Source organism: Ceratotherium simum, chromosome 35, assembly GCF_057802395.1.
Source record: "Ceratotherium simum simum isolate JZ-2026a chromosome 35, ASM5780239v1, whole genome shotgun sequence".
NCBI lineage: Eukaryota > Metazoa > Chordata > Mammalia > Perissodactyla > Rhinocerotidae > Ceratotherium > Ceratotherium simum.
This window is the reverse complement of record NC_141934.1, coordinates 13659466-13676005: the sequence shown is the minus strand read 5'-3', so window position 1 is coordinate 13676005 and position 16540 is coordinate 13659466. Positions and strand designations below refer to the sequence as shown.

Sequence of the window (16540 nt, the reverse complement as noted above, 5' to 3'; positions counted from 1 at the left end):
GTTTTAGATCTCCCCAAAAATCTGACCATTCAAAGCAAAATTATCACTGAATTTGACACATTGCAATGAGATAGCACTTGCTTCTGAAGTGACAGGATACACACTAAGACTGCTGTTTCTTAATTAGAAAAATCTTACTTTTGATCATCATCTGATTGTCCGGTGTCAGTGCCCTCAGGTCTGTGAATGACACTGCTCTGTGCCAGTGGTTGAATACTCAGATCCGTCGTCGTCCTCTCGGCTGGTCTCCTCATCTTCAGTTGTGTGTTGTTGCAGCTGGATTGCAGTGCAGCTGTTTGGCAGAGGTGTTAACATTTGCCCTGACTCGGCCTTGGTGTCTCGGCACAGTGCAGTAAAGCTAGAGCCTTCAGTAGGAGGAGAGGAGACCGTTTACAGGGCAAGCTAGCGTTTCGTAAGTGAAGGCTTACTCCGCCGGGCAGAGAACCTGTCATCTGCCTTAGGCAACCCTCTTAAGAGGAAGGACAGGTCAGCCACTGTAGCAGAGTCCCAATTAATGCTGGGTTTATAGGGAGGGAGACACCCACTTAAACCAGATGTTTCAGGTAACATTAAACACAAACCTGTCTCCGATTTCTCGTAGGGTGACAGCAGCATCCGCTACTTTGAGATCACGGATGAATCCCCGTATGTCCACTACCTGAACACATTCAGCAGCAAGGAGCCTCAGAGAGGGATGGGTTACATGCCCAAGAGGGGGCTTGATGTTAACAAATGTGAGATTGCCAGGTAAAGAATCGGTAAAGGATTCAGATTATTTATACTGTCCATATTATACAAGAGCAGTACAACTGCAAGTAAGGCTATAATGCCCGAGTCTTTCTACCCTTGTGGATGGTTTAGAATGAGTATCTTATTTCCTGCCCTTATTTCCACGCACTTAGACACGTGGAGTTTTAGAGCAGGAAGGAACCTTTCAAAATCATTCAGTCCAACCATGCCCCTCCCCATTCTTCAGATTGTATAGCTTGAAGTGCAGCAGTTGCATGGCTCAGCTGAGGTACGTTGCATACGTATTTAAATACCAAAGCCTTTGTGTCTTGTCTTTGGATTGAGGCTGTGGCCACTGTCCCCTGGGAGGCAGGCAGGGGAGAGCCTGTCCCTGTGATGGAAGTAAGGGATGGTTTTCCTGCCCTGTGCATTGCAAATCAGGTTCCAAACTGGACTGTGGACCCCACGGATCCTAAACTAGAGAACCAAAGATCTACAGCACAGCGTTGGGTTAGCTTGATGTAGGAAGTTCAGCTATGTTATATAATTCCTGCCTCCCTGCACTACTATGGATCTTTAAAAATTTATATTCCATAATGCTAGTGGGCTTCCTAAGGGGCAGGCTTTTTTCTCATACTGTCAACAAAAGATACTCAGTGAGACTCACCACTTGCCATTTTAAACAGCAGAATAACTGGCACTGCATTATCGGGCACACATTTGTATAACACTACATTTATGTGGACATTTGTCTAAGTTTGCTGTTCTTAACTTAGTCTAAGTTTGCTGTTCTTAACTGTGGTCACACAGTTAAATAATTGACACGTATAACATCTTTAAAAATAAAAGTAAAAGGGGCCAGCCCAGTGGCACAAGCGGTTAAGTGCAGGTGCTCTGCTGCGGTGGCCCGGGGTTCACAGGTTTGGATCCCAGGCGTGTACCGACGCACTGCTTGTCGAGCCATGCAGTGGCGGTGTCCCTTATATAGAGGAAGATGGGCACGGATGTTAGCTCAGGGCCAAGTCTTCCTCAGCAAAAAGAGGAGGATTGGCATCAGATGTTAGCTCAGGGCTGATCTTCCTCACAAAAAAAATAAATAAAAAAGAAAGAATTTTTATAAGCCCTTTTTTATATTAATCACTATGGGTGTTTTTTAATACATTCAGCTGTCTATGACTCGAGTAATGAAGGAAAGCTGTCACAGGTAATTCAAAATTGTGGTTTAAACCAAACCCATCGAAATATGGTTCACAATAGATTGAATCTGAATTTAAGATTACATCCAGTATTTGGGAACGCATTTCTTTTGCTGTCACCTAAAAGTTTAAAAGACTATAAGCACAATCGTTTGGGACACCTCCCACTTATTATGTGTTTCTTGAGCATTCACTATCGGGCACTGTGCTAAACGTGCACCGTGGATTCCCTCTTTTACCTCTTGTAACAACCCTGGGAGGTGGGTGGCTTTTCTGTCGCCCTGTGTGCATGAGGACCTGGAGGTGTGGTGTAGGTGTCCCACACTCAGGCGTCATGGAAGCTGAGCTGGAAGTCAGGCCCGGGTCAGTCTTTTTCTCCACAGTGCTGACTGCAGAGATTTGTGCTTTATGTTCCTACTCCTTCCACATTTGGGATTATTTCAGACTTTTCTTGAGTGTTATGCGTGATGTAGTTTGCTTGGATGCCAAAATTTTAATTCTTGGGATTGTTTTCTTTTCCTCTTTTAAAAAAATCATGTTTATACTTACAAATGTTCACCCACCTGCAGTTGGCAGAAGACCTGGCATCTTAGTCACCAAGACTGTCTAGTATGTCGGTGTTTGTTTTCTCCTATCTGCTGACTTGGTAATTTTTTCACAAGTGAGTCGTTATCAGTGGTGCTGTCATTTCCACCACTGTTGGTCTGCCCCAGGCGATTGGAATTGGGCGGTCACCATACTGCATAGACCTTTCTATCCCAGTTCTTGCCTCCAATCTGCTGTGTCCCAGCACGGCTCCTCTGCACTTCTGTTTTCTCATCTGTAAAATGGGAACACTAGGTTCTACCTGCTCCCCAGGGTGGATCAGCTGAGGTGATGGGCAAGCATTTCAGCGCCACACAGCACTGTAGAAGAGCAGTTGTTATTAAGCCTGTTATTGGCCTCCTATTCCACTTAATGCCACTTTGTCTTTATTTCCTCTTGAAGATTCTTCAAACTTCATGAGAGAAAGTGTGAGCCTATTATCATGACCGTTCCTAGGAAGGTAAGTGCCCATTTTTTTTGGCAGTCCCTGTTTAAAAAAGATTCTAAAAATCCCAGACCTTTCTTCTTCCTTACTTGAAGATTTACAAAATGTCTCTTGTAGTCTGACCTTTTCCAAGATGACCTGTATCCTGACACAGCGGGGCCCGAAGCAGCGCTGGAGGCAGAAGAGTGGTTTGAGGGGAAGAACGCAGACCCCATCCTCATCTCCTTGAAGCATGGATACATTCCAGGCAAAAACAGGGATCTCAAGGTGGTCAGGAAGAACATTCTGGATAGCAAGCCCACTGCAAACAAGAAGTGCGACCTGATCAACGTTCCCAAGAAAACCGCAGACACGGCCAGTGTGGTAAGGAGCACAGGAGTGGAGGGATGTGCGTGGCTGGCCCAGCCTGGTCCTCTCGAGAGCTCCTTCTGGTCCTGGGCATTGGCGAATACTGTCACCACTGAGAGATAGGGTTGTCAGTAAATGGTAACGTGTACTATTTATAAGAACCTCCTCAGTCATGTGACATTTATGAGTTTGTAGCCACATTTGGCTCCTTTAGCTCTTTTTTATAATGACCAGGACAGAAGTTGGTTTATTACCGGCTCTGAGAGTAAACAGGAGCCCCTTGGGTTTTTGTAAATATCTTTCCCCAAACTGTTTACACCCATTCTGGTTTGGGTAAAAATGAAACATGAAAGCATAGGGGCTTAGATGCCAGGAAGAGAAGGTCCCGGGAAGGCGGGAGTGGTGAGAGGGTTCAGATGTTGCTGAGTGTCCGAGTGACAGAAGGATCTGGCAGTGAGTGGGACTTAGCAACACAAATAGTCTTGGCATCTTGGCAAGAAGCGTTGCAGTGCAGTGATGGGAACCGAAGGCTGATGTTGGAGACCTGCATGGCCCCTGGAGAGTGCAGCTGCTGGGGGAGCAGGCTCAAACCAGCGAGGAGGGCCTGGGGAGTTGGCGTGGGACGGGAGGGTCACGAGTGTCAGTGCGAAGGTAGGGGGATGCGGAGGCAAGTGCCTGGAGGAGCTGGCGTTCGGGCCGTGACTGGGGAAGCCGTGGGAGACCCTGTGGGCTGTGGTGACTGCGAGGTTTCCAAGGGAATCAGCTGCACGTGAGAGAGGCTCACACCTTTTTAGAAGCATTAGCAGGCAGGGCAAGGGGGTTAGCTCGCAGGAAGGAGCCTCCCTAGGAGACGGTAGGAGCTGTGTAGCCTCTGCAAGGAGTTGCGTGATGGGGTGTGGGATATGGGGCGGGCTTGAAGGCATCAGTCTGGTCCTGCAGTTTAGTTGTGCCCCAAGAGACTGTCCAGGGAGGCGCACAGGCACGGGGACCAGAGGTAGCACGGTGATGCACTGCGGTGTTGCTGTGGGTGTCACATGGACTGACCAGCATTAATTACTTTCTCGTAGGGCCCAGCCTGGCGGCTATGCCTTGCCACTTCCGAAATAGAAAATGACATTTTATGCCTTATAAATTCTCGGCTGCCTTAAACTTTGTTTACTGCTTTTTAGTCACCCTCTGCTCTCTCCCTTTTTTTTTGTTTCCTTAGCAAAATGAGGCCAAGTTGGATGAGATTTTAAAAGAGATCAAATCTATAAAAGACACAATCTGCAATCAAGATGAGCGTATCTCCAAGTTAGAACAGCAGATGGCGAAGATAGCAGCCTGAAGGTCCACCCCACCCCCAAAATGGGAGCAAGGACTTGTGCTCGTGGCTGGTTGTTGGTGTGGTCCCAGGGAGGGCGAAGGGAGGCACTGCCATTTGGAGACATTCCGTTTCAGATTTGTCAACCAGCGATAGGCCACTTTCCAGTAAGAACTCAATTCGTTTCCCAAATTTGTAGAAACAAGATGTGATTTAAAAGCTGAGCTTTTTATCAGAAAGCTTTTTTGATGTTTTAAGTGTCATGTGACTTGTTGAACTTTTAAAAGACAAAAGTGCTACTTTTAAAAGCCCAGATATTCTGAATTTTAGAAAACCAACCAATTCTGATCCAGTGTCGTGCCCAAGTACCTTTTTTTACAAACAGGGACCAATGCCACATTGCTTTTTATATTTCTTTTTTTTTTTAAATGTTGCCAAAACCAAAAGTAGCTTTTTTTCTTTATATTTTGCTACCTTGCAGTATTTGTGTGTGGTTTTTTTTTTTTTTCCTTAATTTGAAAGGGACAGCACTGTGTATGTTTATAAACTAAATGAAGATACGATGTTATTTTGTATAAACATTCATCTGAGAACAATCAGAGCAGGAGCATCGTGCTGGTTCCTTGGCAGCACAAACCTGGTCCTCTTAATGACCGTACACATGGAAGACTTGAAAAATCACGTGGATTCGTATTACCACCCCTCTCATTTCATTGAGTCTTCTGATCAAAAAAGTTCCATAGCGTATCGTTTCCTTTCTTTCCTTTCTCTTTTCTAGAAACTGGGTGGTTGTACCAGAATGGGATTTTGCTTCTTGGTTATCCTGTGCTTCAGATGATTATAATCTAACCTAAACAAGCATGCGTTTCTGCAGTTTTGTTACACACAGTCTATTGTATTTATCACCCTAACATCACGTTTCAGGTTTGGGTCAATACTTGACAAGGGTGCCCGGGACAAGAGGACGCACATACTGTGGAGTGTTCCTTCTTGCCGGTTTCAGCAGCTTGCCTAGCTCCTGAGTACAGTGGGGGACTGAAAACTAGGGAACTTGCAGGGGAGGGTTTGCCTGCGTGATCCTCTGCTTGCCTGCATGTCCCGTGCTGTCCCCGTGCTGTGCTGGAAGAAGAAGGGGCTCTCCCTGCACCCCTCTCTTCCTCACCTGTGCGGCCACCTCTCTCAGGGCTCCCCCAGCCGTTCCTCTCTCCCTGCTGCCTTTCAGCCTTGACTGCATTCAGCTAAGATGAGGCCAGAGGGTGCTATTGAATCCTGAGGCTGAGAAGGATGGTCTAGAGTGAAGCAGGACCAGGAGTGCAGACTCTGCTGTAGCTTTAGTGTGTGCAGACATGGCCCTTTGCCCTTCCGGCTCGCACTGGGGCTGTGTCAGAGCACAGGGCCCCCCCAGATTCAGGCGGGCCGGAGACTGAGCTCTGATCCCCTGTTCCTTCCTAGGTCAGCTAGACCTTCTCTCCATTTCCATTTTCTCATGTGTGCTTGAGAAACAGGGTTTAAGGAGCCTCTGTTCTGGAAGGTCTGAGTGTCTGTGATGGAACGTGGAACATATAGTGCCATTGGGACCACAGCGGGAACACTTTTGCACATGCTCGTGCTGGTGTGGGGACGGCACTGGCTGGCAGTGTCTGTGTATGGGGAACCAGGATGGAGGCCGAGCGTGGCAGCAGCGGGTTGGAATGCACAGCCAAGCTGGAGGTCATGTCTGCACAGAAAAGGTACCGCGTTCTTAACCGATATTGGGATCGCTGTCTCCACAATTTCAGGGCGTCTGAATGTTTGGTGTGGTTTTGTGTGTGTGTGTGTGTGTGTGTATATATGTGTTCCTAATATTGAAGTGGATAATGAGATGTAAAGAAAACAGTAATTACAGTGACTTATATTCAAACCTGTACATGTTTCTTTATCAACGTAATCTGCTAAGGACCTTCATTTTTAAGATTCAGAAATATTTTAAGGTTCTGATATCAAACTAATTAAGTAAACAAAATTGTCGTTGGTGATGGTAAAACACCATTGGGAATGTGGTTCAAAGAGAAGAGGGTGGGCAAGGAAAAGTGACCCTGGTCCTAGTGTGTAGCTTATGACTTATTTAATGAGCAGATGCCCTGCCAGGCTCAGAGTCGGCACCTGAAGCATTGTGGACTATTCTTCCTGTTTTGTCTTTTTTTTTGAAGCCATGCTATCCCAGAGGAGAACCAGTGAATTGCTACTAGATCGGCTCTTATAGAGCGGCCATAGTATTCTGTCAAAACACTTGCTTCCATTTTCAAAGATAAAAATCGTTGATTACAAAATGGTGTCCGTGTTTATTTCACACCTGGGCTGTCTTTGAGGCCGCCCACATCTCTCTGCCTGGCACAGCTTCTCTGACTCAGTGGAACTAGCCAGGTGACTTTTTCCTCTCTGAGGGTAAGTACCGGGGAGTGTGGGTGGGCCCCTCAGCTACAGCAAGGGGGCGATGAGGTGGGCTCCCCTGGAGTGGAGCGCTTACGTGCCGGATTCCAGCAGGCCTGGATCTCTGAGTCCTGTCTCCAGCCTTTGCCGGAGGTGTGATCGGGGGCAGATTTCCTGTTGAGTCTCTTTTCTTATTTTGAAAGGGGGATAAGAATTCCATATGGTTTAGATGAGAGAAATACCACACAGGGTGCCCTCACTGCCCAGCTGCTGTTGTTCCTTCGCCAAACTGATTCCCTGACAGGGCCTATGAAAGTATTTTTTTCTTCAGTAGAAGTGAAATTCTCTTGACTTGGCTATGATTTTTATTCCAGCTTCTCTTTTTTGCACTAAAACATTGTCTCATGACATTTCAGTGATTGTAGCAAAGAATTCCCCACCATTTGGTTTTGCTAAGTGTTTGTAAACATGAATAATTGGCAGGAAGCTCCCCTCCTCAGATACCTTCTCCTAAAGTTGCTATAGTCTGGGAGAAGAACAGTGGGCAGGTTTGTGGCCAGCCGTGCGTGGTGGCAGGAAGTAGAAGCTGGCAGATGCTGTCGCCCCTCGGTGCCCTCAGTCAGGGGGCAGGCGTGTGGAGTGGGGTGTTTACGACCAGCTGGTTCTCTCACTTCAGCCGCCTTGCTGCTTTGCCAGAAGACCCAGCGGTCACCATGTTAGCTCCAGACGGCCAGCAGCCAGGCTCCGTAGAGGGAGAACTTCCGTTTTTTTAAAGGCTACTTCCCTTGCTGAACTCGATGTTCTGTGTCCAGACAAGCTTTTTGTTGGCTCTTAAGAATCTGTTAACTCCAAGTGGCCCTTCCCTTTCTGGTAGCACTTAGATGTCCTAAAGTTATCATGGGGTCATGGACTTGAGTCATGATCAAGAACACCCACCCTTCCTTCTTCGGACAGGTTGGACAGCACCCTTTGTTCCTTTTTTTTAATTAAAATAAAAATCCTTTCCTCCACTGCTAGAAGGAGTGTATGCAAAGGTACACTCTTTCCAGAGGCTCATGTGACAGGGTATACCTTAAATGTTCTTACCTTTGGGCCCAGGATTTTTACCTCTGGGAATTTTGTCCCAAGGAAACTATGGGAGATACATATCCAAGAATTAGAAGAGGAAAAATGAATCCAGAAGGGTTGGTTAGTGAACCACCCCGGGACAGATGGTTTTTGACAAACCTTTTAAGGATATATGCATATACAATGTATACTTATGTGTGGAGTAAATACCACAAATGTTGTTCATTGCTATGTGTATTGTTGCTATGTGTTGCTATGTAGCAGTTGTGGGTAATTTTTAATTGGATATTTCTGAATTTTTAAATTTCCTGTAAATCTCTTTATTCCCAGAAAGAAGTTATTAAAATTAATGTGTGATAAATTAATAATAGATTAAAACAACATCGTGAGTCAGTGGTGGGGAAGGAAATGATGTGCGACGTTAAGTAGCTCTGGGGGCGGGGACTCCTTGGAGCCTCCCAGCAACACCAGTGTACATTCTTAATGGAGTCAGTAGGTAAATGAAAGGAAACTTTTTTAAGAAAAAAATAAGTCCCTTTTTATCTAGACTTCAGACTGGGGAGAACATTTTAAATCCCAAAGCATGGAATAAATCACAAAGGAAAAGATAGATTGGCTACATAAAAATCAAATTACATAAGACTTTAGTATGTCAGAAAAAAAAAGGCTGTGGAAACTGGAAAACACATTTTCAACCAATATGATAAGTTATTTTATATATATATATATATATATATATTTTTTTTTTTTTTGCAGGGGAAGATTCGCCCTAAGCTATTGTCTGTTGCCAGCCTTCCTCCTGTTCTGTCCCGCCACCCCCCCAAGCCCCAGGACATAGTTATGTATTGTAGTTGTAAGTTCTTCTAGTTCTTCTGTGTGAGCCGCCACCACAGCATGGCAGCTGACAGACGAGTGGTGTGGTTCTACGCCTAGGAACCAGACCTGGGCCGCTGAAGCGGAGCGCACCGAACTTTAACCGCTAGGCTTTCAGGGCTGGCTCAATGATATACTTTAATATGCTTCCTCTCAGTCCTGGCTGCCTCCTCTATTTGAAGTGGGGATCTTAACACCTCCCTGGGGGCGTGTGTCCAGTTCAAGTCCGAGAGGGCTAATGTGTGGATATAGCATTGCTCGTCCCTGACCCCAGGAATTTCGTCCACCAGCACACTGTTTATCACAAATTGAGAGGGGGAAGGAGTTTCCTAGGAGACACTAGTCATAGTGTGCTTTGTGCAAGTTCTCTAATTGCAAGTTTCTGGAAAAGGTGGAATGGAGAAATGGGGAGTGAGAAATTGCTCCAGATCTGAAGATACCCCAGGATACACGGTGGCTGCTGAGTTTGTTAGGTTGGTAGAAAGGAGGAAGGTGGGTTTAGAGAGGCCGGTGGGATCTTTGAAATGCAATGTAGTTTTACTTTTGTGTGTGTGTGTGTGTGAGGAAGATCAGCCCTGAGCTAACATCCGTGCCAATCCTCCTCTTTTTGCTGATGAAGACTGGCCCTGGGCTAACATCCATGCCCATCTCCCTCTACTTTATATGGGACGCCGCCACAGCATGGGCTGACAAGCGGTGCATTGGTGCACGCCCGGGATCCAAACCCGGGCTGCCAGCAGCGGAGTGTGTGCGCTTAACCACTACGCCACAGGGCTGGCCCCCAATGTAGTGTTACTTTATTGCGTGGAAATGAAACTGGGTAAGAAAACTGATGTTAAGATTCTGAGTTAGTAAATGGGGATGAGGGAGTGTGGGTGAAGAACACGGCTCACATGACCGGAAAGCAATAGCAACCCCGTTGCCCAGGGAGCATAGGGTCAGAAGACAAGAAGTTAATCCATTTCAGCATGACAATCAGGAGGTGGGAAGGCAGCTGAAAAGTGAGTGGACAGATTTCTCGTGTCACAGAGCCACAAGGTGCTTAGTTTTTTGTTTGGGTTTTTTAGTGGAGTATTCCTCACACTGATCTCAAAGACTTGAATATTCCCGGGAAGGATGACGTGTGGGGGGCTTGGAGCAGCCCTGGGGAGAATCGATTCAGACAGGGTTGGTGGGCAGCTCTGGTGTAGGGAAAGCTTCGGGTTCCAAGAGACGAGCAGTGATCAGTGTTTCAAAGGAGGAGCTCACTTTGTGCGGGGTGTGTGCACTAGGGCTTCAAATACAGATCAAGTACCTTCCCCGCCTTCACGGCCGGCTAGTCCAGGTGTTGCAAGTAGATTACAGTATGAGGGGTCGTGCCCAGGGGGCCCTGAGGTGTTGCAGAAGCTGAGGGGTGGGTGCCTCTCCTCCATCAGGACCTTCCTGACAGTCCTGCTGTCTTCTCTTTATTTGGGTCTGATCTCCCTGGCTGGACCAGGTTCTGTTCATCTCGGCATTACTGAGTAAATACTTAATTTTTACAGTGACCGTGTAAAGGTCCTGGAGAAAATTGTAGTGGAGCAGATGACCCCAGTGGTCCAGCGAGGAAGGGTGTTTGGACTGAAGCTCAGTGCCCTGAGGGTCGGGAAACCAACCCTCAGGATTTCAGCAACAAAATCCAAGCTTTCGGGCTATAGGGACGAGGTCTGAGAACTGGAAAGTTGCCCCATAAATAACAGGAAGTTGTTGCAGGTTCGTTTCTGTGCTGAGATAAGATTTGGGTTTTAGAAGGGAGGCAGAGCAAACTCCCAGCAAACTCCCAGGCTGCTGACTGCCACCCTCAACTGCAGTTCCCAAAATGACAAATGAATTCTGGTCACCCTGGCCAGTTTCTACCAGGGGCAGTGGATCAAACCATCACAAAAGACGGCAAGGTGGAGATTCCCACGTGGGCGTCTGGGCACCTGCTGGGAGGCGCCCCTTCTAGAGGGGCCAGACCGTTGTTTGAACAGCCTTGTAGCTGGTTCCTCTGCCTCCACTCGCCTGTTCCCTTTTTTGCTTCCAGGGTGATGTTTTCTAGAACAGAATCTGTCAAGATCTCTGAGGGAGACACAAGTGGTTCCCCTCTTGTCTCCGGGGCAGAGTCCGTGCTCTTCAGCATCCTGTATGAGAGGCCCCTGACTTGGCCCCTTCCTCCCACCCGTCTGGATTCCTGCCTCCTCTCTCATGTTCCCTACACAGGCTGGCAGCTGCTTGCGTTGGCTCCAGCTTCAAAATACATCCGTATTCCAGCCACTTCTCACACCACCGTTACCCCGCTAGTCTGTGCCCCCATGGTCTCCAGTGTAGACTGAGCTTCTGTATTCGGGTTCTCCAGAGAAACAGAAGCAATAGGATGTGTACATATATATACAGAGAGAGAAAGAGATTCGTTGTAAAGAATAGGCTCACACGATTATGGAGACTGACGAGTCCCAGGATCTCCAGTCAGCAAGCTGGAGACAGAGGAGGCTGATGTTTCAGTTTGAGTCCAAAGGCAGCAAAAGACACGCTCAAAGGCGGTCCAGCAAGGAGCTCCCTCTTGTTCCACCATTTTGTTCTCTTCTGGCCTTCGACTGATTGGATGAGGCCCGCCCACATTGGGGAGAGCAATCTGTTTTACTCAGTCAACAGATTCGAATGTTAAATCTTGTCCAGAAACACCCTCACAGACACACTCAAAATAATATTTGACCAAATATCTAGGTACCTAGTGGCCCAGTCAAATTGACGTGGAAAGTTATCACAGTTTCCAAACCAAGCTTCCTGTTGCCCCCCACTTTGGTCTGTTCTCAGCACAGCAGCCAGAGTAACCTTTTATGGTCCTGAGGCAGGGGTGGGCAAACTAAGGCCCACAGGCAAATCCATCCCACTGGAAGTTCCTGTACAGCCCCGCAAGCTAAGAATAGCATTTACATTTTTAAATGGTTGACAAACACCCCAAAGAAGAACAATGGCAAGTAAAAATTATGTGCAATTCAAATTTTTGTCCGTAAATAAAGTTGATTGGAACACAGCCACGCCTGTTTGTTTAAGCATTCTCTACGGCTGCTTTCGCCCTACAGTTGCACGGCTGAGTAGCTGCAAAAGAGACCTGGCCACAAAGCCTAAAATATAGACGATCTGGCCTTTTTAAGAAAAAGCTTGCTGGCCCTGGTATTTAGGCTCAGAACCCCCCATGGCTTCTTATCCCACTCAGAATAAAAGTTAAGATCCTCACAATCGGAGGCTGGCCCTGCTGCTTCCCCGACCTCTCCTGATGTCCACTTGTGTTCGCGAGGCCTCCTACCTCTGAGCTTTCCATGTGCTGTTCCCTGTGGACCGTCCACCCTTCCCCATGCCCAGTGTCTGCCCAGCTCGCCACTTCACCCCCCTTCCCTGCCGCCTTCCCCGTCACACCTTATTAGCGCCAGATCTGTTGCCTCCTGGAGTTTTCTGACTCTCCTCCAAGCAGAATGTAAACTCTGAGGACAGGAACTTGTTTCATTCACTATGGTGTCCCCAGGATCTGGCACGTTGTGTTAATAGATATTTGTTGAATGAATGAATTGAAAATACAGACGTTATCTGGGATGGGGACACCTATCGGATTGTCCATGCAGCGGTACTTTGCTTCCAGAATACGACCCTCCCCTGACCACAGTCAACCCCAGGCTGGGCCGGTGAGCCCCTTGGAGCCACCTCCAGTGGTGTCAAATCTGCGTTTCCCTTGGCAGGGGCTGGGAGTTGGGGAAGCCAGGGAGCAGGCGGGCAGAGCGGGTGTGCAGTGATGGAGAAAGGGCTTCTGGGTCCCTTGAGCTCCCTAAGTCCGTGCCTAAGATCCAGCTGCATTTTGACCTTAAATTCCACGAGAGACCCCTGGAATGCTGTTGCCGCTGAAGCCACTTTGAGTTGGGTTTGTCTGCAGCCAAGCGTCCTTCCTCATGCAGGTCTGTCTCCTTGATCAGAGACCCTGAGGTCTGAGATCGGAGTTCTTCATCTCTGTGCCCCCAGGGCCTCCCCCAGCTCCGGAGCTCGGGGTGGCTGTTGGAGGCCTCGATTCCTTCAGCTGCTACCCTCCTCGGGAGAAGCACCGGGTGGTCTGCACCACACTTCTGAATCTGATTGCCCTCTGGGCAGGTCTGGGACCAGCCCCTGCGCCGGCCACCCTCCAGCGCCCAAGATGACCCTGCGAGCCCTGGGGATCCCCTGTTCTCTTTGACTGTAGAGGAACGGTTTCACTCTGCAGGCTCCCATCCCAGAAGCCTGCTCCTGGGGCTGCCCCTGAAGTCCCGAAAGTTCTGTTCCCATTTGAGAAGGGGAATTGCATCCCGGCTGCCGTGGCCCCAAACTGGCCATTTCCCCTTTAGATGAGTCAGACTGGCACATCGCAGCCTGGGAGCCCTCCCGTGAATCAAAGAGGGTGAGGGCGGGTGGCAGGCAGTTGAGTGTGACCCCTCCAACCTCCCTGCCCACCGTGCCCTTCCAGGGCTGGGCCTTTCATTAGAGCAGCTCTGTTCTCCCTGTTTTATGAGATCTTTGCTTTCCTTTGAACAAAGGGTCCCATGGCGGGTAAATCCAAAAACCAACCGCTGCCCCAGAAAAACAGGCTGCACAGCCAGCTGGACTCTTGTTAGTTTGGGAGGAAGCTGCAGGCTTTGCAGTCTGACCCACGTGGGCTGAAATCCACCTGGGCCCTTCCCTGAGCCCCAGCTTCCTAGGAGGCGTAATCGCCACTTGGGGAGGTAGGCATGATTCTAGGAGAGACCTCACCCCCGTTTTCCCACAGTTTTCCCCATTTTCAGGGAAATGGGCATCTTCTGTGCGGGGGTGGGGGGGGGCCACAGTGCGCTCACAGCAAATTACAAATAGATGATCCGATTGTGGCTACACCTGGTCCGTCAGGTACAGTCTCTGCCCATTCGTATTTCCAGGATTCCAAGAGTGCTTAACTTTTTTTTTTTTCCTCATTTTCCTCAATAACTGAACGCATAGTTGACCAGCTTATGCCTGGGAAATACCAGGTTGAAGCTCAGCTTTGCTGGCTTTGGCCACTGAGTGCTTCCCCTCTCTGTGTCTATGGTATTTTCATCTGCACTATTCTTGTCACGGGTGTGAACAGTTCCTTATCCCACTGCCCAGCCAGAACAACAGAGGAGCACAATGCAACCCAATGGGCCACTGCCCAGGCACAGCTGAACAGGCAGTGGCGATGTGGATCGTGCCTGCCGTGAGGCTGGTGTGAACACCACCGAGCATTCCGTCTGTCAGCTACCGCAAGTGCATTTAGCGCACGGACCATCATTGAGGAGTGTCCGGGTGTAAGGAGGCTGTAGGTTGTTTGGACATCAATTCTTTAGTTGTCCGGGTGGGGGCCCAAGGATCCGTTCCCTCGAAGACAGGCCTCGGTTCACATCCAGGAGCACGTTTTTCCTCAAAGGCCCATCAGTGGCCCTTGGTTCTCAGGCTAGCCCACACTGGGCTCCAGTATAGAGAGGAACCTGACACCCATTGGCTCTGTTGATTGCAGTTCCTGTCCACGCCCCAGCGGCTCACGTGGCATTGGAGAGTGGCAGGGAGCATTGCATCCCCTTGGACCAATCATAGCAGGCAGTGTCAGCCAAGAGAGGCTGGGGCAATTTGTATATTTATTCAGCAAATATTTATTGAGATTGAATGCAGGCTCAGTAATCAGATAGCCTGGGTTCAAACCCTGGCTCTGCCACTTACTAGCTGTGTGACCTTACTACTTAACCTCTCTGGGCCTTGGTTTTTTCATCTATAAAATGAGACTTCTAATAGTGCCTACCTCATCGGGCAATTGTGATGATTAAACCAATTAGTCTGTTTCAAGAGCCTAAGACAGTCCCTGGCACAAAGAAGCGCCTGGTATATGTAACAGTTATTCCTATATGCCAGGCACTGTGCATGGCCCAGGAAATGCAACAGTGAGCAAAACAGACATAGTTTTCTTCTGGAGCTTCCAGGGAGATAGACATTTATCAAGTAATCACGTGCCATTGGAGAGGGGCACAGTGTTCTGAGATCACGGAGTGGGCGTGGAGTGGTCAGAAAGGGCTTTTCCTGGGGAGATGGCATATGAACTGGATCTGAAGAGTGAGAAGGAGTTACCCGTGCAAAGGTCATGTGTCAGGAGGAAACATAAGAGGAGCTAAGAGGAGGAGCTGGAGCAGAGAACACGGGGGCCTGTGAGTGAGATGCAGCTGGAAGGGATGAGAGGGGTCAAGGCATTGCCAGCTGTGTTGGGGGTTTGAATCTTTGTTCTAAAAGCAATGGGGAGCCATTGAATCCTGCATAGGGAGAGAGTTTCTGCACTTGGAGCAGGCAAGGGGCTTCTGCTCTCATTCATTGAGGCTGGCACTGTGAGACCTATAAGCGTGTTTTGCTCTTAAGTTTTAGGGTAAATGGACTCTGGGAGTCAGAGGGGAGGCGACTGGCCTCTGCCCACATCTGCAGCCTGACCTACTGTCAGCCCTTTCCTGAGTCCTTGCGTTGGTCTGCACTAAATATTTTCCACCCAGCCACGTTGAGTGGCCCTGGCTGGTGGCTTTTGACCTGACCACTCATCTCTAGGCCCCAAGAGGCCAAGAACGGTGTGTGTCCCCCGTTTGTGGCTCATCTCAGTGCCTGGCACTTGTCAGGGCTCAATAAACATGCACTGCACTGAGAAGGCCAGCAGCGTAGTCTTGAGGGGACCAGTTTATTGTGCCCATCAGTGGGGACCTGGTAGGTAACTTCTTATTCCATTCTGGTCCTCTTCCTAGCCAATGACTTCCATTTATCTAGGTCAAGGGTCACCAAACTGCAGCCTGGGGGACAAATCCGGCCCTCCACCTGTTTTTTAAATAAAGTTTTATTGGCACACAACCTCACCCATTCATTTACATAAGGACTATGGCTGTTTCCATGTTACCATGGCAGAGTTGAATGGTTGTGACAGATCCACAAAGCTGAAAAGCTTCACTCTCTGGCCTTTTAGAAAAAGCTCTCTGATCCTATTCTGGAGAATAAGTTGCTTTCTAGGAGTTTAGTCTATATGTCTGAGCAGGTTCCTAAACCCCTCCAGAGAATCTTCCATAATCACTGTGGCCAAGGGACATTGGGAAACCATGATTGGCAGCCTGAGAAACACAGGATTGAGACCTGAGAGGAGCTGTCCCTAAAAGACCCCAAAAAGTCGGAGACAGACGAAAGCTGCAGATAGCTGGCTGTCCTGGGTTCTAGGATGTCTGTCAAGTCCTTGTGCCATCTCAGATCTGTTTCCTGATGATAAAGCTACCATATACATCATTATATACACTTTTCTATTTAAAAACACAGATAAGGGGCCGGCCCGGTGGCTTAGCGGTTAAGTGTGCGCGCTCCGCTACTGGCGGCCCGTGTTCGGATCCCGGGCGCGCACCGACGCACCGCTTCTCCCGCCATGCTGAGGCCGTGTCCCGTGTACAGCAACTAGAAGGATGTACAACTATGACATACAACTATCTACTGGGGCTTTGGGGAAAAAAAGGAGGAGGATTGGCAATGGATGTTAGCTCAGAGCCCGTCTTCCTCAGCAAAAAGAGG

The 16540-nt window shown here is 48.5% G+C and overlaps 1 protein-coding gene across 3 annotated transcripts in view; it reads left to right on the top strand.

Annotated features, from left to right (window-relative positions):
* CORO1C (coronin 1C) overlaps positions 1-8453 on the top strand; it is a 73239-nt gene extending 64786 nt beyond the window's left edge. For all 3 annotated transcript variants that reach the window (XM_087424049.1, XM_087424047.1, XM_087424048.1), the window contains exons 8-11: positions 602-747; positions 2913-2970; positions 3073-3318; positions 4511-8453. In XM_087424049.1, the coding sequence (XP_087280175.1) occupies positions 602-747; positions 2913-2970; positions 3073-3318; positions 4511-4630 (570 nt within the window). In that variant the 3' untranslated portion in view covers positions 4631-8453. The remainder of the gene's footprint in view (positions 1-601; positions 748-2912; positions 2971-3072; positions 3319-4510) is intronic.
* Positions 8454-16540: the final 8087 nt, after the last annotated feature.